The sequence below is a fragment of the Artemia franciscana genome, chromosome 14 (genome assembly GCF_032884065.1).
Source record: "Artemia franciscana chromosome 14, ASM3288406v1, whole genome shotgun sequence".
In the NCBI taxonomy this organism is placed as follows: domain Eukaryota; kingdom Metazoa; phylum Arthropoda; class Branchiopoda; order Anostraca; family Artemiidae; genus Artemia; species Artemia franciscana.
The window spans coordinates 29,653,948-29,680,556 of NC_088876.1; the positions used below are offsets into that span (position 1 = coordinate 29,653,948).

The 26,609-nt window shown below is 35.2% G+C and overlaps 1 protein-coding gene across 3 annotated transcripts in view; it reads right to left on the bottom strand.

Annotated features, from left to right (window-relative positions):
* Positions 1-24,007, bottom strand: part of LOC136035551 (uncharacterized) — a 128,432-nt gene extending 104,425 nt beyond the window's left edge. For all 3 annotated transcript variants that reach the window (XM_065717413.1, XM_065717410.1, XM_065717411.1), the window contains exons 1-3: positions 23,904-24,007; positions 9,665-9,750; positions 2,839-3,097 (exon numbers count right to left, since the gene is read on the bottom strand). In XM_065717413.1, the coding sequence (XP_065573485.1) occupies positions 2,839-3,097; positions 9,665-9,750; positions 23,904-23,970 (412 nt within the window). In that variant the 5' untranslated portion in view covers positions 23,971-24,007. The remainder of the gene's footprint in view (positions 1-2,838; positions 3,098-9,664; positions 9,751-23,903) is intronic.
* Between the last annotated feature and the right edge of the window lie 2,602 nt (positions 24,008-26,609).

Below are 26,609 nucleotides of genomic sequence, written 5' to 3' on the forward strand. Positions count from 1 at the left end.
CCTGCAGCGTGATTTGATCTCTGGATCCCGTAGTACCAAGCTAAGGTCAAATCCACTGCGCCACCACAGGACTCTTCTTTATTTCATTGTTTTTCTTCTGTTTAGATTTGAAATCGTGGTGTTTGAATCCTGATGTTAGCTGCAGCCTTATTTAGCTGAGGGCGCCATTTTTATTTTTAATGCAGATGAAGTAGAATACAATACATTTATAATTAAGAATGCTCTTTAACGCTTTCACAAGAAAAGGGGAACACCATATCTTAAAAAAATATATATAAGACTTTCGAATTGAACGGTAGCTAAACAAAGTTGACACGATTCCTAAGTTTGTTGTTATAGATTCATTTTTCTTGGAAAAATTCGACTGACCCACAAACATTTTAATAGACTTGCCAGTAAAGAAATAAGGTAATAGATAATTTATACTGGTGCCAAGGGCGTCCAGAAGAGTAGGGAATTAAAATAAAGCAGTTATGGGCATCAAGCCAGGTCTAATTTTAGAAAAAGCCAAGACAGATAGTCCGAGTGAGAGGCAAATCTAGCATAAGCCCTTATTAGGATTGCATAAAAATAATGTCAGTTCACTTGTTGATAGATAAGCCGGTACTTAGAATATCAAAATATTCAAATGGTACAATACTGTAGTATTTGTAAAAAACGTGGCATTTTTCTGCCAAAAAATTTAGGCCACGTGTAAAAATACAGCAAATTTGCCCTAAAGTTCCCATTTCATATTAAAATTTAGAAAAAAACTCTAGGTTGGGGGAAGCAGACGGACTGTGGACGATCCTTTATAGTTTACTGGTCAATGGGTGAGAAAAGGATAATAAATGGGGTATGGATTAAGAATGTGGCGTTGGAATCTTTTTTTATCTTTGTTAAACAATCAGAATTTTCAGCAAGTATATTTAGATCCCAAAATTATTCCCAAGACCACATTGCAAACGCGATTATAATCAACATAAAGTTGTATTAGCAGGCAAAAAATGGCTAAATGTTTGAGTTAGCGAATAAAGTAAACAGAAAATCGAATATCTTCGCTTCACCTCCAATGATCTTTACTAATCGAAAACAAAACAAATGAAAAACTAAAATTAAGTGCTAAAACAAACAAGAAAATGACATAAAAAGGAAACACTATGCATATAAAGACAAAAAGGGAAAAGATTTTAGTTTTCTTATCAATTTATTTTTGCACATGAAGTTTCTTTGTGGTATATTCTTGTGTATTACATTTATTTATTTTTATATGTTTTTTTCTGTTGATAACTGTTTTCCCGATGTGAAAATAAAATATGCGTTATTTTTAATATGTTAATTCAAAGAATTTTGTTTGTCTATATATTTCTATATTTTTCATTTTGTTTTTGGATCTCAATAACTGTACTGGCTGTGTCAATATTTCAAAATAGTTACTATATATATATTCTAAAAAAATAAAAATAAAATAGAACTTAAATTAAAATTAGGGACTAATGTTAAATATTCCAAGTACTTTGTGTTTCCATTAAAGGGTAAATTGCATTTTATAATTTACAGAGGCGAATTGAGGAATAGACAATCTCCACTTAAATAGTGGTAACTTTAGTAATGTCAAGTTTCATCGATATTTGATTATTATTGTAAGAGGTTGTGTTGATTCGAGGAATCTTAATTTGCTCATTAATTACTTCATATTGTCCTGTTGGTTCGAAACATCAATTACAAACACAAATGGTAAACAGTCCAGAAGTATTGTTAAAACAGTTTAGATGGAAATCCAGATGGATTTCAAAATAGTTAGATGGGATAGTTTAGATGGAATTCCGTAAGTGCTTTGTGTTTCCATTAAAGGGTAAATTAAATTGTATTTTAGAATTTACAGGGGCGAATTGAGGAATAGACCATGTCCATTAAAATAGTGGTAACTTGTAATGATGTCAAGTTTCACCATAATTACTTCATATTGTCCTGTTGGTTCGAGGCTTCACTTACAAACATAAATAGTAAACAGTTCAGCAGTGTTGTCAAAACAGCTTCGATGGAAGTTTAGATGGAATTTTATAAGTACTTTGTGTTTCCATTAAAGGTAAATTGTATTTTATAATTTACAGAGGCGAATTGAGGAATAGACAATCTCCATTCAAATAGTGGTAACTTCTTAGTTACCACTAGTTGGTCTGAAACTTCACTTACAAACATAAATAGTGAACAGTCCAGCAGTGTTGTCAAAACAGTTTAGATGGAAATACAGATGGATTTCAAAATAGTTAGATGGAATAGTTTAGATGGAATTTCCTAAGTGCTTTGTGTTTCCATTAAAGGGTAGATTGTATTTTAGAATTTACAAGGGCGAAATGAGGAATAGGCAATCTTCTAATGATTTCAAGTTTCACGGATGTCTATGTTTTGTCCTGCCACATCTGTAGCATTTATCATCAAAATATCTTGAGTTTATCTATAAGGCACACTCTGCAAAATGGAAGTATCCTGGCTGAATCACAAGAGCCCCAAGCCCCCCTGGTCGTGATTGTTCTCGTGATTGATTCTATATTTTTCATTTCGATTTTGTATCTCCAATAACTGCACTGGCTATGTGAGTGTTTGAACATAGCTACTATATAATTATTCTAAACCGAATAAAAATAGAACTTAAATTAAAATTAGGGACTAATGCTACATTGTCCAAGTAATTTGTATTTCCATTAGAGCGTAAATTGTATTTTAGAATTTACAGGGGGGAATTGAGGAATCGACAATCTCCATTTAAATAGTGGTTACTTTTAATGGTTTCAAGTTTCACCGATGTTTGGTCCTGTCACATCTGTAGCATTTATCATCAAAATATCTTGAGTTTACCTGTAAGGCACACCTCTGCAAAATGGAAATATCCTGGTTGAACCACAAGAGCCCCAAGCCCCTCTGGTCGTGATTGCTCTCGCGATAAAGTGCATTGGGATTCTTCATATTGCACGATTGGCATGTCATTTAATAGTCTTCCTGGTTGAAAGTCGATGGAATTGCAGGCTCTTATTAGATTATTTGATGCTGTTCTGTCACGAATACACAAATCTTGGCATTTTTCCAAAGCTTGAAAAGGTTCTCGGTTATCTTTAATCTGTAAATGAAAGGAAATCAGCTCTGGCCTGTTAAATTTAAGAAAATATCAAAAATTTGCTGCTTTAAACTTCGTATTTGAGTAATAAATGTGACTAAAAAAAAAACTTTCTATTCTATTTTTTTGAAAAATGCGATCGATTGTCTTTGGGCGAGTTCTAGAACAAAAGCTACTCGCCAGGTTAGGGTGAAAACAGAATTTGAATCAAGAAAATAGTTGGGTATGTATGAAAATTGACTAATATCTACTCAAATTCACCGGTTCCTTCTCTTAAATAAAGTTCCCAGGAATAGTCATTAATATTTATTTTGGAAAAAATATTCATTCAGGCTCAGTGATTCAATCTTGTTTTTTTTTATTTCTATACCTTTTATAGTTTTATTTTAGCTGTGGCTGACTAATACATTTTTTACAAAGCTTTGTCGTTGCTTTTGAGTTGAGGATCTTCTATGAAATCACTGTTTAGGATTTTTTTTTTATTCTAAGAGTTAAATTTTATGGAGTGGATGCAGCACAAAGCCTGCATTTGCATCAGATCTTCTTCTTGTCACTGTTTTGAAGAGAAGAAAGGAATCCGTTATCATAGGTAGCGCAATAGCGCTGCCTAAGTAAAGAGCAATGTGGGCACAATGTATTTTTTTTTGGTCTTGGACCATGGCACTTCCTATCGAAGGAGTTGTCGTAGAAACTTTGAAAACTACTCGTTGGAATGGAAATAGAAAGGACTAGAACCCTTTTTATTACTCGATAGTGATTGGAGGGAACAAATCCCCCTCCCGCGCCTGCCATTCCCCCAAACACATGCAGTCAAAATTTGAGACGACCACTTTGTTCAACGTAGTTGAAAGGTCCAGAAATTATGTCTTTAAGAATTGCAACCCCCCCACAGCCCTCTGGGAAAGCATTATAAGTTATGTCCTGGGCAATATAAAGTTTTATAGAAAGGGTGCTGGCAGGAACTTCGAAGAGGGATCATTAGATTAGTAATCAGAAGCTCTAGTGCCCTTCTTAAGGTTCAAAGTGATTGGAAGATGGATGAATCTCCCCCCCCACCTCGCATTTTCCTGCAATACATCGGATAGGAATTTTGCGATGGCCATGTTTTTTAGTAGAAACTTCGAATAGGGCTCATTCAATTGGGAATTGAAGGGGATAGTGCCCTTTTTAATAGGCAGAAGTGATTGGAGGGCAACGTAATCCCCTCCCACGCCTACCATTTCCTCAAACATATCCAATCAAAATTTTGAGATAGGTATTTTTTTCAGCGTAGTTAAATGGTCTAGAAATTATATGTTTGAGGACGAATCCCCCACCCCCCAACCCTTAGGGCAAGGGTCGTAAGTTATGCCCCCGGGTCATATGAGGTTTTTGTAGAAGGATGGTTGTATGACCTTCGGAGGGGGCTCAATGGATTGGTAATCAGAAGTTCTAGTGTCTCTTTTAAGTCAGCGTAAGTGTTGTAAGTTATGGCCAAAGAGCATATTGGGTTTATATAGAAAAGGTGATCAAAACTTCGAAAGTGAGCTCATTAGACTAGGGATCAAGTGTTCTAGTGTCCTTTTAAAGATTCAAAGTGATCGATCATAAGTATAGTTCTAGTTCCCTTTTAGGAGTCAAACATGATGTAGAATGCCTAGCCCCCTCCTCTCTGACATATTATTTCCCCGAAACGCATTCAATTGAAATTGTGATTTAGCCATTTTGTTACCGATAGTCCGAAAATCATATAACAATGTCTTTAGGATGGACCCAATCCCCCAAAGCCCATGGGAAAGGGGTGTAAGTTATTTTCCGTGGCTTATAAAGTTTTTATGGAACGGGTATTGTATAAACTTTGGATCAGATGAAGCTCATTTAATTGGAAGTCAGATATTTTAGTGTCCTTTTTAAGAGTCAAAAGTATACGGAGGGCAATCAGCCTCCTTAAGTCTATCATTCCCTAAAACACATCCGATCAAAATCCTATGACAACCATTTTGTTCAGTATTGTTGAAAAGTCCAGTAACTATGTCTTTGTGGATGTTGACCTTCCCACAATTCTCAGGACAAGGTCTCAAAGTTAGGCAATTCGTTCACTGTTTACACATAGTATTTGTTATTAAGAAACGTATACCTGTTTGAATTTTAATTTCCAAAAAGGCAAAGGGCATTCAGGCAAACCTTTCAGAAAATGTGGAGGGGAGTGTTGAACTAATTCAAAATATCTTATGTGAATATGCGGATTATAAAAAGGATCTAACACATGAATAACTGAGTATATTAATTGGGCAAATTCAGGAAATGATAAGGAATATAATCGTAAAGGCAATATTTGCATGCCACCAATACTGCTACAGCTACCGCTGCTACTACTATTGCACTACTCCCGTTACAGTATTCAGGGAAAATATGAACAAAATCAAAAGACGCTATGCGCATACACATTGTGAAAAAAGCGTATCTCAGGAATTGATTTGGGTATTAAGTTGGAACTTCCAAAGAATGCTTAAAGGGGGAGACCATCTCACCAAAAGGCAATATGTGCACATTACAACTAATTCTGCTGTTACTGCTACATTTACAATAATACTACTATTGTTACTACTTCTATTGCAACTACTTGTAACTCTAAGAGAATTTTTATGAAAATTTGAAGAAGATTATGAACATACAGGTTATCAAAAGGACATATAAGCAATATCATAGCAATGGCTAATTACATTAAGTTAAAGCCTCTAGGGCTTGATGATAGGGATGAGAGGCGTCATTTAATAAAAACTGCACGCATGCAGGTTTTTAAAAGAGCATTTAAGCAATATCATAGGAAACACCACTCTATAATAGCCATAAATATAATTGAATCTTATAAGGAGCTAAATCGATTCAAAATTAAAAGTTCTGGTGCTCTTTTTGAGAGTAAAAAGAGATTGGAGGGCAAGTAGCCCTTGGAGGACAAGAAAAAAAACAATTAAATGACCGTGTATTGTCAGTTTAATATACTGATATTTACTCCTTAAAGTTTTGATAATTTTTTGTTAACGAAAGTAAAAGAAAGTGAAAACTTTTAAAACGTATTTTGTTTTCAGTAAAGTGCAGATCGGGCTTATCAACGCTACTCATATTAATTTGTGTTCGTCTTGGATTTGGATTGGCTATTTATTGTAATTTTTGTTCGTTGTGAGTTTCATTTATTTATTGATAGTGATTTGTGGTAATTTTACGCTTGGTAGATTATTTGACTCCATTTCTCATCATTTTTGGCCTTTTGGAGCCCTTTACTTTTCTTTGAAAAACCTGTTGCATGGAAAAAGTTTTTAAAATAAATAAATAGCAAAAAATCTTCTAATTTGAACGTACTAGTTTTAAAATTTTTAATGGACGTGAAAGAAATACTTCTTTATTAATCGTGCCAGGGATAGTTTTCAAATAGTAGTCTCCAAAACCCAAAATAGGAAATAGTGGAAATTTTATGAGTTGAAATGGTGGCGTTTTTGGTCACCTGTTTTGAACATCCATTATTAATCCCCGTCAATCAGCTATCCTTGGTAGTCATAGCATATTTGATCGACAAGTAAGCTAGCATTGAGGATGTTTTTAACCTCAAAAAATCAATGTTAAATGAAAAGAAAAATCAACTGATGCCAAAACATAGTTACTGTTTCAAAGAAGAGAAAATGTTCGTTTGAAGACAAATAATGTATTTAATATTCTGGATTCTAGCACATTATGTTTAGTGAGTCTGTGTGTTTTTTTTTTTAAATAATAGCCTCCATGTCTCAATAAAAAAAAATATGTGAGTTTTAGTGAATCTTCTAAGATTTTTATCAATTATTCATAACTTTGAATATATATTTTCGTATATATTTCGTTTTCTAGAGGGTAAGTGAAAATTATACGATAAATTCAGTGCATAAGAGAACCCTATTGTAGAGGTTTCAAGTTGCCATCTATAAAAATGTGTAAATGTTTCCTGTTTTTTGAGAACACCAAGGACGCTTGTTTATTTGGTTGTTGTTGTTTTTGTTTTTTTTCAAAGGGTCGATCGTATCGAACCAATAGCCCTATAAAACCGGGAGATGACTTAATTAACGGAAATTAATTCCCTTCTGCCCTACTTCCTGCAACAAACACAAAAAAAATAAGTAAATGGCACTTTATACCATTTTGTTGCAAATAATTACAATTTTTCCCCAGAGATTGTGCGTAAATTATTATACAATGGGCCATTGTTTATTGGGGGTATATACCATAGGTCTCAGAAGGTGAATTTAGCACCTAAATTTTCCAACTTTCTTTGAGCTTTCAGATAAATATAGAAGTAGGTATGAGGGAGGAATATAAAGTACACCTAATCTCCCTTCATTTGGGTCAGGCCTAAATATAGATGCTGCGTCGTAATAGTTTCCTTCTTATTGCAGGAAAATGGTTTTTTTTTTTCTTATAGCACAAAAGACTACACTCATAGGCTTACCGGCACAGAAGGTGGGGAGGTGGGGATAAGGATCTTACGTCGTCCTTGATATTATCAGAAAACTTCCAGGGGGGCTCGAATATCCCTAGGGACTTCGTTTTACTCAACGGTTAAATGGAAATATTGAATTTTATATTTTTTTTTATATACTAAACAGTTCGAAGTTGTTCGTCCTAATAGCAGCCAAACTCTAAAACTACTACTACTACAACTAGTGCTACTACTAGTACAACTGCTATTTCTAGTGCAACTACTACTTAGGGCAAAAGTATCAGGGTGAAAATTTCGTGAATGTTGAGGAGAAATTTGAACTAAATATAAGTACACTATGTACACACAGGTTGGCAAAAGGATGTATCAGTAATGCATTAAGAACCCTTTAGAGAATGAACACATGACTATCAAGGGGCAATATTTGCATGCTACTACTACTACTACTACTACTACTACTACTACTACTACTACAACAACTAATATTCCTGCTGCTACCACAACTGTCACAACCAAAGCTGAGGATATTGAGGTTAAAATTACGGGGAATGTTTAGAGGGTTGTTGAAATAAATCAAAACACACGATGCGCATCCAAGTTGTCAAAAGGATGTATCAGCGATATTGCGAAAACGGCTTACGATACTAAGTTGAAGATTCAGGGCAGGTTAAGAGAGATGTAAATAAGCTGAAAGGCACTTTGTGCGTATAGGGGGGGTATTTAATTAAACATGGATGTTAAAAAGGCGTACCTGCAATGTATCTGTAACGCCTAAGGACATTGGGGTGAAATTTCCAGAAGATACTGGTATGTCGAATAAAACCAAAATGCTTTATTTGCTTGCAAGTTGTTAAAAGGGTGTATCAGTTATATCTCAGGAACAACTGAGGGTACTAAATTGAACCTTTTAGAACTACTAAAAATACTACTACTATCACTGCTACTACAACTACTACCTAAGATACTACTGATAATATTGCTACTGCAACTGTTTACGACTATGACTGCTTGTGTTTTTGACAACCTGTGACTGCAAATACTTGCGATTGCAACCAGCCAGTACTCTGACTTCTTGAGACTGCGACTCTGACTACTTGAACTGCGATTGAAAATACATTCGACTTTGACGGCAATAGCTACTAAATTTTCCATATACTCACAACTGAGGATGCAACTACTGGTGACTGAGACTGCAAATACTTGAGACTGTGACGGTGACTATTTATGACTGCTGCTGCAACTACTAGGGACTGCGATTTTGACTATGGGTTGATTTCTTTTGCTACTGGATAAGGAGACTAGACCTTAAAATTTCCTTTGAACTAGCCCTCTTTGAACTTTTCAGAGAAGATCAGCTCCCAAAATACGAATGCCTTGCTATTTGAGGTGTGTTTAATGTTCAATTTCATAATGAAAAAAGTTACTTAAACAGAATTTTGCCTTAAAAAAAAAGGTAAGTAATACCCTTGTCCTTAGATTTTTGCTTATGTGTCCACTAAGCACTCAGCTAGGCTATGACGACTGTAAAAACTATGCTAATATTTTAATTGATTTATGCACACAAATAAATGTGCATTAGGGGTTCGAGTCCTGGTGCCGCTGGGTATTTGGTTTTGAACTGAGGTCAGTGGCGAGGCTCTGTCATCTCAGCAGGAGTCAACATATCTCTAAATGGACGCTTGGAGAACTCTAGGGAAGGTAAACAGGAAGGGTGAACCAATGCACAGGATGGCTGGCCCCAGCCTTCCATTGCACTTCCTTGTTGAAATCCACGGAATAGAGATCAGCACCACTAGTAGGGACAGTAAGGTCCAATGCAGTTTTCTTTACCTTATTTTTTACTCTATGTAAAAAATGAGCGTATGCCTAACTAACGTGTGTGATGAGACTGATAGATCAAGAATGAGATTGTTTTTCCTTTCAGGACCGTGAAAATCAAACTGATCAGGTAATAAGTATCAATCAAGCAATAGTCCAATTTGATACCCAAATATTTTAGATACCCAATTGCTGTCGCACAGTCTTTAGATTTAGATTACGTTATGAAAACGGGAAACCATAAACAGTAGTAAAAGTAGTTAGATGGACAAATAGGAAATAAATAGATTATGAATAACATCACTTACAATGTCATCATCAAATCCTTGAAGTTGATAGTTCGGTACCTTTTCATAGACAATTCGGCCAAGTCCATGATTGCAAGACTGTTGAGCTGCAAGGAAAAATAGACTAAAGATCTTGTTAAAATATCAGTAAGCCAGTTATCATTAAAGTCTAGTATTAAACAGTTCTTTTCAGGGGCTGAATCAGAGTGACCCCTCTTCTTCCATCCAAAAACTGAAGAGTAAACACAATAATTTTTATTTTGAAACAATTTTTAACATTTTCATAGTTGAACTTGTTTCTCAAAATGACACTGAGCCTATTATTTCAAAACTTCCTTCAGTAAATGCAAAAAGATGTTTTGATATCGTAATCAAAAATTTAATTTGCTAAAAGATGTATATTTTAGAGATGAACATCAAAAATTGTAAATCGATTCTGATTTATTTTTACTGTTATTAATAGTAACTTGTAATCAACGGTACACCTAATATGCAAACTCTTGTGAATGGAGCTGTTGAATGAGTCAAATACCCTATTTGATTCTCTAACCATACAAAATAAAATACTTTTAGGATTCCGGTGCAAGCAAAGTGCAGAAAACTTAGCTTTACACTAAGAATCTGCTGTAGGAGAGTACCTGAGAGGAAGCTATTCTTATATTTAGACGAAAATGATAGGTATTTGTTTAAAAATAAATATTGTTGTTAATAGCTTGATAAACAGAGAAATATAACTGAACAAAAATAATAACCAAAAAACAAGGTCAGTATCGACTAGTAGACAGGAAAGAAGCAAAAGGACGAAAGTAGATGAAAGTAGATGTTTCGGCAAGGACCACCTCCAAGCTGTCTTCAGTGCTCCAAAATAAAAAGGAAAACAAACCTTTTTGAAGTAAACTCCAACAGAAGAAAAGAAACACTAAAAAATAAATACAAAAAAAAACAGACCAGAAAAGATGAAAGACCATTCACCAATCAGATTGGGTAAGAATTATATGCCTAACGATTGACTTAGCTTGCCTACTGATCCGATTTTTATTAATATTGCGGTAAGATGATGTTGATTTAAACTGAGAAAAAATGCTATTTGAGTCTACTAATATTATTTGAATCTCTTAATTGCCAATTGAAATTGTTCAACTGGCAAATAAATTTAAAGAAACACATCAAAAGAGCTCTTGCTTTAAAAAGAGATACCGGAGATTTTCATATGAGCCTAATTTACAATGACCTAATAATCGGGTCAGTATGCCAGCTAGGACCATCGTTAGGTAGAGAATTATTGCCCAATTTAATTGGTGGATAGATTTCATTTATTATGGCTTTGGTTAAGTTTGTTTGATTCAGTATTTCTTCTGCTCTGTTCAGTTTCCTGCGAAAGGTTTTTTTTTTATTCTTTTCTTATTTTATTTTTTTAACGCTGATTGCTGACCTGGTGGAGGTACTTGCCGAAATATCGGCTCCTGTCCTTCTCACTTCTTTTCTGTCCACTGGTTGATATTATTTATTCATTTAGATATCTATTCGTTTTTATTTATGTATTAAGCCTAAAGTAAATAGTTCTTTGCTAAATTATTAATAAGTAAGGAAAATTCTGAGAAAGGAGAAAAAAGAAGAACCAATAAAGACAATCATATGACACAAGACGAATATAAAAATATTAGCAGAGAGTTTATGACACTTATTAATCAGTAAAATTATATGTACTACAGAACAGCGGACTGTTCCAAATGTTTAACACCTGCAGAGTGGTACTTAATCCACGCTAAATTAGCCGCCTCAAAAACCAAAGACGGCAAGGTACTTATCGATTTAGTAAATCTTTTAGCAAATGTAAGTTATATTATTTTTTACTTAGTTTTCAGTATAAATTTTTAAAGGTGCTATGTTAAATGATAGTGGCAAAAATTGTAGGAAGATTACGTGATATCAGTGCTTTTAACGGTCCTCTTAAAATGTTAATTGGTCGTATATGAAATCCAAGAGAAGGAATATAAAGCCTGGTTAATGCGGGGAGTCGGAAAGACTTTCTGGGTACAAATGGAATCATTTTTATAAGCCAATGGCGAATCTATGATTTTGGGAGGGAGTGGCTATTTGTGAGGGTGAATATACTAGTCTCATGTCTAATATCACCCTCAAGTGCTTCTATCTATAATTTTTGGTCTGAGGTACACCAAAATAGTATCTATAGCATGCAAATAGTCTCCATCGTCACTTGATAAATATTAAGAAATCATCACCCCCAATCTTTAAAATTAGCAATATAACAATAACACTTTCTAAACTTAAGACAATTTTCAGGGTAAGCATCAAAAATGGTAAATCCGATTAGTCTTTTTTCCGTCTGTTTGTTTCTTAGCTGCGATTTCAATCGTATTTAAATGGAAAAACTTCGTTCAACAGATAGCACAATGACGAGAAGGGCCATGAAGATATGCAACACAGTAGAGAGAATACAAAGTAGTGACAAAGGCTATACTCTTCATTAAAGATACGTGACACGGGTCTAAAACCACACAAGATTCATACCCCACCTTCACGCACACGCGATTCCGATGTACCCATCACGATAAGCTTATGGAAAACCAGTAAATTTTTAGCAACTGAACTAGGCTGTGACAACACGGCTCAGTCTTTAAGCAAGGTATGAAATATCTGTCATGTTTGAAAAAGAAGTTGCTACAGTATCTACTGAGATCTGCAAAAGTACTTAAATATTTGAAAAAAATCAAAGTTCTGCTTCTGTAAAGTTTCCCCTGGTGTTTCAGATACCCTAACTGTGCCTCTATTGCTTTATTTTTAACAGATACATCGAATTTCGACATTACCACTTCTCCAGCAAGGACAGATTTAGGAACCTATCAGGAGGAGAAGTCAATTAGTGCAGTACTAACAAGTTGTGTATCAGATCACCGAACTTTTACTTGTGTGTTCCCATGCAAATTGTTGAGAAGAAGATAGTGCATTCAGACTGTTTATACAGAAAAATGGTTATCAAAATGAAAAAGATGGTATATTCCTCAATTATATAATATTCCTATATTCCTATATATAATATTCCTATATATAATATTCCTCAAGTAAACTCAACGGAACTTTTATCTAATTTGTTGGCTTTTTCGCTACCCTTGGAACTGTTGTTCCTAAAACTTGTTCAGTTACTACTTTATTTAATTTACCAAATGCTACTTTAATCTCTCTTTCACTCTCTTAATGTTTGACTTGTCAAACAGTTCGTGGTAACGAACTGTAGTAAGGAGCGACCCGGCTCAATAGTAACCAAAACTCTAAAAAATGGAATTTTGATACCAATAGCTACATCAAAAGAATCGCATTTTAATGCTGGTTTTAAATATATAAGTTTCATCAAGTTTAGTCTTACCCATCAAAAGTTACGAGCCTGAGAAAATTTGCGTTATTTTAGAAAATATGGGGAAACGCCCCCTAAAAGTCATAGAATCTTAACGAAAATCACACCATCAGATTCAGCGTATCAGAGAACCCTACTGTAGAAGTTTCGAGCTCCTATCTACAAAAAAGTGAAATTTTGCATTTTTTGCCAGAAGGCAGATCACGGATGCGTGTTTATTTGTTTTTTTGTTTTTTTTTTCCCAGGGGTGATCGTATCGACCCAGTTGTCCTAGAATGTTGCAAGAGGGCTCATTCTAACGGAAATGAAAAGTTCTAGTGCCCTTTTTAAGTGACCAAAAAATTGGAGGGCACCTAGGCCCCCTCCCACGCTAATTATTTTCCCAAAGTCAACGGATCAAAATTCTGAGATAGCCATTTTATTCAGCGTAGTCGAAAAACCTTATAACTATGTCTTTGGGGACGACTTACTCCCCCACAGTCCACGTGGGAGGGGCAACAAGTTACAAACTTTGACCTGTGCTTACATATAGTAATGGTTATTGGGAAGTATACAGGCGTTTTCAGGAGGATTTTTTTGGTTTGGGGGAGGGGTTGAGAAGAGGGGGATATGCTGGGGGAACTTTCCTTCGAGAATTTGTAATGGGAGAAGAAAATTTCCATGAAGGGAGAGCAGGATTTACTAACATTATTTAAAAAAAAAACAATTAAAAAATAAAAGTGAAAAAGCTTTTTCAGCTGGAAGTAAGGAACAGCAATAAAACTTAAAACAAACAGAAATTATTACCCATATGAGGGGCTCACCTCCTTCTAATACCTCGCTCTTTACGCTAAAGTATTTTCGGTAATTTCAACTACTTATTCTACGGCTTTTGTGGTTCAGGGGGTCATTCTTAATGAATTGGGATAAAATTTAAGCTTTAGTGTAAAGAGCGAGGTACTGACGATGGGGCGAATCCCCTCATATATGTAATAAAAACATGAGAATACAAAAGTTCTTTACGTAAGCTAATTTATAAGTTACGTAAATCTTTTACCAATAAAAAGATTCGTAAAAAATTAAAAGTTCTAGTTGCCTTTTTAATTAACCAAAAAATCGGGGGGCAACTAGGCTTCGTCCCCCGCTCTTTTTTTCTCAAAATCATTCGATCAAAATTATGAGAAAGCCATTGAGCCAAAAAAAAATATGCAAATTTCGTTTTGATTATTCCTCTGCGGAGAGCCAAAATCAAAACATGCATTGATTCAAAAACGTTCAGAAATTAAATAAAAAAAAACAAGTTTTTTCAACTGAAAGCAAGGAGTGACATCAAAACTTAAAACGCACAGAAATTACTTCGTCTATGAAAGAGGCTGCTTCCTCATCAACGCCCCGCTCTTTACGCTAAAGTTTTTTACTGTTTTAGAAAGAAGAATTGAGAGAAAGAGTCAAACTTTAGCGTAAAGAGCGAGGCGTTGATGAGGAAGCAGCCTCTTTCATATACGAAGTAATTTCTGTGCGTTTTAAGTTTTGATGTCACTCCTTACTTTCAGTTGAAAAAACTTGTTTTTTTTATTTAATAGCTTATTACGACGGTCCTTGACATGGATTACTGCAGACGCATGGTCAGGTTACTCACAGCAGTCAATAGGGATTTGTCTTTGCTGTAATTTTGGATTTTGTCCAAGTGCTAATGATCTCCAAGAGCTTCCATGATTTTGGGAAGCTCTGCTACATTAAGTAATCCAGCCTTTGATGCATCACGGCTGAAACAAGCCGTTTTGATGTGCTTTTATTATTATGGTAAAAATATAAATTGGCTTTGCAGAATCACAGGAAGTACACCTATTTCTTGTATTATTCTTATCTAGTTTCCGCCACTGTGGACTGAAGCAAAGTTTAACATGGAAATATTTAGAGCACGATTGAAAGGAAGGTTTAACCTAAGAAATCAAGGAAAATCAATCATAGCATTTTCAAATGCTTAAACTGTAGCTGTAGCAAAGGGTAATATTTAATTCTGATTCATGTGACTGTTTAGCTCTGACCGTTTCATCAAAAAATCACACTATAGAGCTTGGCAGAGTCACTTTGGCATAATATTTAATTCATTCATCCCACGTTATTTGCTTAAGCAGCGTTTGTAGCCCCTTTTTTTTGATAATTCTTCATCATTTCTATCAAACAGTTCGTGGCAATGAACTTTAAGTAAGGAGCGGTTCGGACCTAGTAATGGAAACTCTATAAAAAAGGAATTTCAGTAACAACTAATAAATTAAAAGAATTGGTTTATATTCTGATTCCAAATATGTAAAGTTCACATGGTTCAATGTTACTCGTCAAAGCAACGATCCTGAGAAAATCTGGCTGATTTTTGAAAAAAAAGGGAAACACCTTCCGAGAGGCAAGTTGTTCTAACAGAAGTCGTGCATTAGATTTACAATATCAAAGAACTCTACTGTAGAGGCTTCAAGATCCTATTTACAGAAATGTGGAATTTTTTTATTTCTTCCCAGTTGAAAATAATTTCTCTCCTTATTTGTTGTAAGGAGTAATTTCCCTCCTCGTTTAAAATACTAGTTTTCTGTATAAAGAGCAATTTTTTCTCGAATCCATAAAGTAATTAATACTGAAATTGGCTTTAATCAATTGGGTGCAATTGGCTCTATTTTCCTATTTCTTACGTTTTTTCGCTGCAAGGCACACAAATCAAATGCTGGTATTGGAGTTATTGTATTTTAGGGGGAAATATTTGAAAGCGTCCAATGAATTGTGGTAATATGTGACAATAAATCACCCTCTTTCCCAGTAAAACTTGGCAAAAATTACTATGGGCTTTTTCATCAACCTGCACAATTTATTGGAACCTTCAATTTGGCAGACGTCAAACAGAAAAAAAAACAACAACATGTGCAAAATATACCCTTCTTCTTATTTGAAGTTTATTCCAAGGAGAATCTGAAAAGGAGAATCTGTAGTTAAGGGATAAAGCCCACAAATTCTGGAGGCAAGATCCTCCAGTTTCTAACTTTCCTATATAACTTCCAATATTGTTGTCACAGAACATACTTGTATTTTCGATGGTTGTGCTTGACGTGGGCTACAAATTTCAATGAATGGTGTAAACAAGTCAGACACAATGCCAGCAATTGCCATTAAGTTTTTTTTTTTTTTTAACTCAACTTTTTCGAAATGCTGATCAATGGTCTGCGTTGCGCAAGTACCCGATTCCGTCCGCTAGGAATGCCTTCAAACAAAAAAAGTTCTCCGGCCTTACTGCCGGCTATGATTTAAAACCATCAATGGTTGATACCATAAAGAATTTAATATTTTCCAAATCAAACTATATTTGCAAGTGACCCTATGGCATTTCTATTACAATAGACATTTCAACAAATGCGCTTAGATTCGGGAAAGAAATCAGTTTGACATCCAATTTGGACAATCCTGTAAATAATTTATACAAGCCACAAGTCTTCAGATCTTTCAAAAAATCATAATTTTATCCAGGCATTGGTCCAGCCGGCGATGTCAGACCTCAAAATTCTTGTTCATGTCAAGACAGGGAGGGGATGGTTTTTCCTACCGTTGCTCTCATGTATCTGCTACTGATGTTCTGCCTAGTTAATATGATATGTCGAGAATAAAGGAGGCATAATGAGTCCATGATCAACAAAAAATTATACGAACATTTTTGCAATTGCTACAGCTTTGCTCGTAAACTGGGCTTTCCAGGTTGTAAACTTGGCTGGCATAAAATCATGTCACGAAGTCCCAGGTCAAAACGAAATTGTTGAATCTTAGTGTCTTGTGAGATTTTGATAAACTATACAAGGCTCGCGACCAGTATTGATCAAGTTCACGAGGGGTTTCTCTTGGGACGTTATGTCATGGTCGAACGCTCTTCTGAAAAAGGCGAGCCTTTTTATTGGCCTTGATTAAATAGAGCGTGAAGTGTCTATTCGTAACCGCCTATAGTTTTTAATTGAAAATGCTACAGGAAAAAATAGAGAAGTAAAATTAAGAGGGAGTTGTAAATTGGTTATATAGTGTTTATATAGTTAAATAGTGTTTATACAGTTATATAGTGTTTTACCTATATCTTCGAAAAACAATCTTTCTGTTGAGACTACGAATAAGCCTACCCCTAATAGAAAGAAACCAGTGAATAGCCTCAGCAATTTCGGATTTATTTACATTATGAAAAACACTTAAAACTTGTTTTGCTTTCAGTAAATTCCCAATGACGCTCTGATCTTTAGAAGGACTATGGGCGTTAGTGCTAGTCTTGTTAGTGGTCATTTCTGCTTGTTTCAATTTCAAACTAACTATTTACTGTAATTTCTGCTCTTTTGGTATCCCATGTTATTCATTGATAGTAATTTATGTTCGTTTCAAGTTTGGACTGTTATTTACTTGACTTCTATTCGGGGGGAGGAAGGAGGGTGACTGTCAGCCAAACAGGTATATTTACTGGAATTTTCGTCTATGGTGAACAAAATGGATATCTCAAAATTTTATCGAATGTCTCTGGAGGAATAAGGGGCATGGGGATCGAGGGGCTTTGGCCCTTGAATCACTTTTGACTCTTAAAAAGGCCAATATGCCTTTTAATTTCCAATCGCTTGAGCCTCCTCCCAAATTTCTAACACAACTCCCTAAAGAAATGAAATTAAATAAATAATATATAGAGCCCACTGTACACTTTGCTTAGGCAGCACTATTGCACTGACTGCGATTTATGGTGCGCGGTGCCATGGTACATATTGAATTACTGGTAACCGAACAGAAAATATCCAAGAAACAAATGTAAAGAGATCACTTTAAAAATTAAGACAGATATATATCAGAAAACAACCCTCCTTGTAGTTGTAAACAGACAGCTTATGGTAATAGAAGTAACGCTGTAAGCAATGAACGGCTCAACCCAAGTGTAGGCAAATGTTAAAAACAACATTATTTCGATAACAATAAATACTTCGAAAGAATTGGCTTTTATGCCGATCCTATTTATATAAAATTCACACAGTTTAATATTACCTATGGAAAGCTACAAGCCTGAGAAAATTTTGCCTATTTGCTTTTGTTGTTTTAACGGAGGGAAACACCCACAAAACGAAAGATATCTTAATGAAAATCACACCATCAAAATCAACACATCAGAAAACCGTGCTGTAGAATTTTCAAGCTTCCTTGTACAAAATGTGGTATTTTGCATTTTTGCCAGAGGAAAGGTCGTGGATGCGTGTTTACTAGTTCATTTTTCCCTCCAGGGGTGACCGTATCGGAGCAATTACCCTAGCAGATCGAGAGAGGACTCATTTGAAAGGAAATCAAATGTTATTGTGCCCTTTTTAAGTATCCAAAAAGATTGGGGGGCCTCCCTTCCACGCCCCTCTTTCCTCCAAAGATATCAAGTCAAAATTAAGAAATAGTCATTTGCTTAAGCATAGTTGAAAGGTCCAATAACTATAGCCTTTGAAGGATAACATAACCCCCATAGTCTCTGGGTAGGGGACTTTGCCAGTCGTTCACATACAGTATTCGTTTCTAAGAAACACACGCATTTTTTAGGGGGAGGGGCTCCAAAGGAGATATGAAAATTTCCAAAAGAAATTTTACACGGAAAGTGAGAAGGCGATTTCCTGGCATGATTTTGAAAAACAGTCAAAAATTTGATATAAAAAACAAGTTTTTTTTTCAGCCAAAAGTAAGGAGAAACATTAAAATGAACAGAAACTTTGGCATATATGAGGGGGATTTTCCTTCCTCAACCTTCCTCAGTCAGTAGGAAGCACCCACTTCAAGGAAAAATACTGACCAAATCACCTTGATTAATCACTTGCAATGTCGTTAAAGTTGACTTCCACAAAATCATGTTGACTAGAGACTGAATTGACAAAAAGAAAGAAACGATATAGTGATACGGGTCAAGGTAAAGTCCCGCATTTATGGCAATAAGAAATGATAATTATTTCCTAATAACAAAACAAATGTCAATGAATTTATCTGACCAAAAACTATACTGATAAATTTGATCTGCTTGGAAGTGATTGAATAGGTTCGTTAAATAGCAATTGCCCAAATAAAACAGAAGAAATTTAAGCTCACTTACATGTAGTGAAAAAGTAAAAAAAAGAATAGTCAGGGTCTGTCACGCATTAATAAAAAAGAAGTTTGGATTGGTTTGATTATAATTTTAGATTCCTGATTAAGAGATTTGAAGCCGAGGGGGGGGGGGTGAATTGAGAAAATACTGAGAGTACAGAGATTTTTCTGTATTTGTTTAAAAATGAAGATATAAAAATTGTGTTTTTAGTATCAATTTTTTTCAATTAAAATAAATTCTAAATCTAGAGAAGGGGGAATGGAGTTTGGTGTGGGGTGAAAATTCTTCCTCCCCACAATTTGTTCCCCTGTTGGAAGCCAAAGTAATGACGGTTGTTAAGTATTGTTAGATAAAATAGGTTCCTTAAAATAGCAATTGCCCAAATAAAACAGAAGAAATTTAAGCTCACTTACATGTAGTGAAAAAGTAAAAAAAAAGAATAGTCAGGGTCTGTCACGCGTTAATAAAAAAGAAGTTTGGATTGGTTTGTTTATAATTTTAGAATCCTGATTAAGAGATTTGAAGCCGAGGGGGGGGGGGTGAATTGAGAAAATACTGAGAGGGCAGAGAAATTTCTGTATTTGTTTAAAATGAAGATATAAAAATTGTGTTTTTAGTATCATTTTTTTTTTCAATTAAAATAAATTCTAAATCCAGAGAAGGGGGAATGGAGTTTGGTGTGGGGTGAAAATTCTTCCTCCCCCCAATTTGTTCCCCTGTTGGAAGCCAAAGTAATGGCGGTTGTTAAGTATTGTTAGATGGAATAGGTTCCTTAAAATAGCAATTGCCCAAATAAAACAGATGAAATTTAACCTCACTTACATATAGTGAAAAAGTAAAAAAAAGAATAGTCAGGGTCTGTCACGCATTAAAAAAAAAGAAGTTTGGATTGGTTTGATTATAATTTTAGAATCCTGATTAAGAGATTTGAAGCCGAGGGGGGGGGGGTGAATTGACAAAATACTGAGAGGGCAGAGATTTTTCTGTATTTGTTTAAAATGAAGATATAAAAATTGTGTTTTTAGTATCAATTTTTTTCAATTAGAATAAATTCTAAATCCAGAGAAGGGGGAATGGAGTTTGGTGTGGGGTGAAAATTCTCCCTCCCCCCAATTTGTTCCCCTGTTGGGAGCCAACGTAATGACGGTTGTTAAGTATTACAAGTCTTCCAAGGATCTATTAAACTTTGTAAAAAACGTGATTCAATCCTTTTGCGCAGACCAATAGTAAGGTTTTTTTCAGATGAAAAACTAGTAAAATTTTATGTTTAAAAGCCTAGCTTGGGCCAAAAAAAAACAAGATCAACAATATTCTTGAAGAGATTAAAGGTTATAAAACAAAATTTCGATAAAGTGGGAACTCTATGAGACGAATAAAAAGTGATGCTATTGGCCTTAGGGCTACTTTGTAGTCCTCCGGCAATTTGGCTGTAGAATAGAGCTGTCAATAGTAGCGGTAGAAGGAAATCAGTATATATAAGAATTTTGGTATAAATTAGTGTTTTTAACAAAAATGAGCTAGTATCTAAGAGAACAAAGAAGGCATATAATGTTCAACGGTTGACAAAGCCTTTATAGGTGATAAATTAAATTTCTACTCTGATTCTTAGGTATTTTCAAGATTTAGCTCTTAATGAACCTTACACAAATCTCAAGACGGCCAAGAGATTGTCCACTTTTTGACTCTTGAAGTAGATTTCGGAATGGCACGTATGTCACACAGTTCCACAACACCTGGCAAAGTTCCGCAACTCTTGGTACAGTTCTGCCACTATTGGCACAGTTATACCAAGCTTGGCACAGTTCTGCCACATTTGAGTAGCATGAGGTCAATGAATACCACGGCCAAATACCCCTGGAGAATCAATGAATACTATGGCCAAGTACTCTCTTGATCCCTTTGAATACTATGGCCAAGTACCCCTGGGGTTCCCTTGAATACTATGACCATTCCTACAACAGAACAGCGTTATCTTAGCTTCTGGTGATAAAAATACTTCCATGAAATACTTGTCATTTGTTATTTCTTGGTTAAATGCGCCTTTAGGTACTACAATCATATACTCGGTATGATGCGTAAGGCCTCCTGTGATGGATACATTTCAATGGCAAATATTTAATCTAAGCTATAGATTGAGTTATTTTTTATTACACTTATAGATGGAGACATATCTTTTGCAACGACACATTTATTAGCTTCTTAGCAGTTTTTTTAGATTGATTTTATGGAATTTATGTCTGGTGTAGGAATTAAATGTAAGCAGTGATGTAATTCTTATATTTTATTTGGATGGATATTTTTTCCATACCTATTTTCAAAAGAGATTAAAAATGTTCCTAACATTTTCCTGGGAATTTGATTGCAGAAACGAGGTAACCCAATTTGAATATACTAATTCCTATATTGTGATTTAATTCCTATATTAATTTAAAAAATAAGTTTCTTTTTCAACTGAAAGTAGGGAGCAACATCAAAACTTAAAACGAAAAAAAATTTATTAATTATATGAGGGGGGACTGCTCCCTTCTCAGTGTCTCACTCTTTACGCTTAAGTTTTTCTGAACTTCTGAAAAAAGCTTATTATTCCTATTAAACGGCCCTTGTGTTTCAAGAGTTTTTCTTAAAGAATCGGAGCAAAATGTAAGACTTAAGCGCAAAAAGTGAGGTATTAAAAGGGGACTATCCCCTCATGCAATTAACAATGTCTGTTCGTTTAAGTTTTGATGTTTCTCCTTACTTTCAGTTGAAAAAAAAATTAGATTTAATTTCTGATTGTTTTTAAATAATACCCCGGGAAATCCCCCCCTCATGAAAAATTCCTTCTCCTTACGGACAATCCATCCATAAAAAGTCACTTCCAAGTAAAATACCAGCCGTCAGCAGGAAAATTCCTCGCAGACAATTCCATTTTAGCTGAGAATTCCCCCGGAAAGACTTCTTGCGGACGGTTCCAGGTAAAAAAAAAAATTCTTAGCGCTCTTTTGTTTGGGAGAGACTTTCATTTGAAAAGATTTATTTTAATCATTCTGGAAATCCTTCCGCCATGGAAAAGTCTTCTTACAAATACTGCAACCCCTAGTATAAAGTTGCTTCTGCAGAAAAATCCCTCTGGCGAAATTATCCCGTGGAAAACTCTCAAACGACGAAATTCTCCCGTGAAAAATTCTCCCTCCTACGGAGAGATTCTTTAGGCAACTCAAATTCGGGAGAATTCCCCCCAGACAATTCCCCTTAATATCTCCAAACGTAAAATTTAGTCGGCAAAGGGAAAGTAAGACTAATAAAAAGAAATTCATACATGAATTCTGGCTATTTCCCCCAGCGTAAAATTTCCCCTGTGAAGTTCACCCCCCCAAAAAATTCCTTCCCTATGAAGACTCTCTTCATGGAAAATCTCTCTGGCAGAAAGTTCACCCGCTCTCCACACAAAAAATTATGCATACTTGCCAATAACAATATACTATGTGTAAACAATGGGCTAATTTTTGCAAATTAAAAACTTTTCCCCAGGGGTTGTTGTGGTCATGTTATCTCCAAAGGCATAGCTATTGAATCTCCCAGCTATATTGAACAAAATGGCCATCTGAAAGTTTTGGTCAGACGTTTTTGAGGAAAAATGGGGGTGGGAGGGCATCTAGTTGCCCTCCAATTTTTTGGTCACTTAAAAGGGCACTAGAGCTTTTAATTTCTGCTTGAATGAGCCCTTTTTATGATATTCTTGGACTGTTGGTTCGATGTAATCAACCCTGAAAAAAATAAACAAGTGTCTGTGATCTTTCTTTTGGCAAAAATGCAAAATTCAACATCTTTGAAAATGGAAACTTGAAACTCCTATAGCAGGTTTTTCTGGTACGCTGAATCTGATTATGTGATTTTCACATAGATCTCTTAGTTTTTAGGAGGTGTTATCCCCCCCCCTTTCTTTTGAAAATTAGGCAAATTTTGTCAACCGCGTAGATTTTGATGGGTAACACTAAATATAATGAATTTTACATTTTTGGAATGAGCATAGCATTCCAATTCCTTTAATATATCCATTGATGTCAAAATTCGGTTTTTTGAGTTTCGGTCACGATTGAACCGCGTCGCTTCTTACTTACAGTTCGTTCCCATGAACTGTTTGATTGAATCACAAAAGACAATAAATATTTCATTAAAATAACCTGAATAATTCCCTATATTAACAAGAGCTAAGAGCTTATATGACACTTGTAACGAGGCAAGAAGAGCTAAGAGCAAAGAGCTCATATGGTATGAGCTCTAACAAAATTATAAGAATCAATAGATTGATTTAAAAGGAAAATCAAAGGCTTAATGCCGGTCAGGATTTAAAATAAGAGCTCTGAGTCACGATGTTCTTCTAAATATCAAAATTCATTAATATCCGATCACCCACTCGAAAGTTATAAATACCTTATTTTTTTCTAATTTTTCCTCTCCCTTCAGCTCCCCAGATGGTCGAATCAGGGAAAACGACCTTATCAAGTAAATTTGTGCAGCTCCCTGGCACGCCTACCAATTTTCATCGTCCTATCACGTCCAAAAGCACCAAACTCGCCAAATCACTGAGCCCCTCCCCCCAACTCCCCTAAAGAGAGCGAATTGTCTTTGAATGTGTCTGGCGGAATTGAGATTCGCAAAATAGCTTTTATAGTATCGAACGTCCTTAAGCTACTCTTCTTTATGCAAGTACTCCTGAGTAAATTGTCAAACCAAAACAAGTAATAATAATTTCAGTATTATTTTAATTATTATTGTAGCATAATTTCTAGTCTAAATATTCCCTAGAAATTTCTTACCCTCGGATATCATCCTTAAAACAGCAAGAAAGTTTAAGGCCTGTACCATTGTACCTACGCCAAGCATTTTGTTACTAATTCAACTCATAAACAAAAAATTAACTGACGAACTATGCATGTAGAGCCCACCTCTGGAAATCTCTATAAATTTCCGCTTTGTCGGACTTCCGCCACTAACAAATGAAAGGCGGCGGCTCTATCAGCTATGGATGGATGACCCGATCCGGACACTATGGGAAACTAACAAATTCCAAGTTAATAGACAGGTGTTAAATATTTCAAATAGCATTATTATTTGTATGTTTTGGCTCCTGGGACATTACATTGATTGTTAATAGTGTGATTTAAATACTTTCCAGTAAATTCATAAAAAAAGCCAAAAGAGTTCTAAGCTTTTATTTCATTTTTGGCAGAATTTATAATAGTCAAAAAGATGAAAAAAATACGAAATGTAAAAGGCACAAACATCAGGGGGGTAATATTCTAAGGGGCAACTACCCCCACCAGACCCCAGTCTGACTCCTCCCCCGACCCAAACTCGTCCTCTTCCACCCCGAATTTAAATAAACATTTAGAATTTAAAAGATAAGCCTGAGTAGTGAGAGAGTTCTAGTTTGAAGATGGACCCTATCCCTTGGGATATTGTACCAGTACTTTTTTTAAGCTTCTTCAAGATGCCGGTGTATGTTACGTAATAGGGTTAGTTTACTTCAGGATTTCTTTGGTTGTTACATAATAGGGTTTGTTTACTTTGAGGTTGTTACGTGATAGGACTTGTTAAAGTCCGTTAGTCAAGATACAAACGTACACGTTACCTAATAGTTTCTTTGATTGTTTAAAGACCTAGAGATGTAGGGGGGAAAACCTTCAGGACGCGCTACTCAAGATGCAAACGTTACATCATAAAGGTAAAAAGGTAAAGAATATGGCATTGGACTTTACAGTCCCTACCAACGGTGCTCGTAAACGTTACATCGTAGTTTCTTTTACTGTTTAAAAATACCCACGGAGGGCCGGGAAAATACCTTCAGGCCCCCCTCAAATAGGGGCATAGTCCAAATTGAGCATGAGCCAATATTTTTCTGCTTCGCAAACACAAAGGCTTTTGTTCTCTGCAAAAAAAGGATTTTTCCGCCATTCCATGACAGCCAGCAGATGTTATTAATTTTTGTCAGGATGTAGGTGGTAAAAGTTATCTAGTTCAAAGTTATTTATCTATTCTTATTAGAATTAGAAAATTAACATAATATTGCGAAAAGGAGACAGACAATCCCAAAAATAGAGCAATCCTGATGAAGGCTTGTCAAGCTAATGGTCGTAAAAAATCAGGAGAGGGCTCATTCAAACCAATATTTGAACTTCTTATCTCTTCAATAGAAAAAAGTACTATGACACAACGTACTGCAAATTCGAACTCCAAGACCGGTAATTTGGCCCAAATGTCGTGAACATGCTACATGCAGAAAAGAAGGAATTAAGAAAAAGCTTGTTTAAAACTGTTGAAAAGTTTTTCACATAAATTAGCAGTTTCTGAAGACATACTAGGGTCTAGCACATTTGCTGGGTTTTCCGTGGAACGCATAGCCCAAACAGGTTCAATTTCTAGACCAAAAATAGCAAACACTATTGTGGCCCAAAATGTTGCCTCTTTTTAGACAAAATTAACAAAGTTATTAATTAAAATAATTATTATTCGGTTTCGATGGCTAAAACGAGGAAAAACACCATGGGGATATAACATAGCCTATACATATGTGTAAATTAAAAGCTAAATGAGAGGCTAGCGAAACGACCTAATTTTGAATGCGGGGACACAAAAACAAGAATTAAAATCTATGGAGACTTTTCGAGGGAGCAGGTTAAAGACACTGGACGTACATATCAGTATTTTCAGTGAGACTTTCAAGAGAATTGGCTACAAACTACAAACTAAAAAAAAACAACAAAGGAGTAAGAAATAATGATATTCATGGCGAGTATTACTTTCAAATTAGGTAGAAACGTGATTTTGACTTTTCAGAATTGTAAATTCAACAGACAGCTCAAATCAAGACAAACATTTCAAAAACTTTCCTGCATAGTAATCAAACAGTTCGTAGTAACGAAAAACAAGTAAGGAGCAATACGGCTCAATAGTAACCAAAATTTTAAAAACGTAATTTTGATATAAATAGATATATCAACAGGATTGACTTACAATTTTTATTCAAAATATGTACAAATCATTAAGTTTGGTGTTATCCATCAAAAGTCACGATCTTAAGTAAATTTGCCAGATTTTCGAAAAAGATGGGGAACAACCCCCAAAAGTCAGGAAATTGTAACAAAAATTAAACCATCAAAACAGCGCATCTGAAAACCCAATTATTGAAGTTTCTGAAATTTGTATATTTCGCCAGAAGAAAAATCACGGATGCGTATATCACAGACATCAAGAAAGGGCTCATTCGAACGGAGATTAATAGTTCTAGTGTCCTTTTAAGTGACCAAAAAGATTGAAGGGCAACTGGCCCCCTCCCAGCCATATCTTTTCCTAAAGATTATCCGATAAAATTCTAAGTTGGCCATTTTGTTCAATATATTTGAAAAAGCCCAGTGACCATATCTTTGAGGACAACAGAACCCCCACAGCCTCTGGGGAAAGGTTAATAAGTCATGAAATTCGTCCATTGTTTACGTATAGCATTTCTTATTGGGAAGTATACA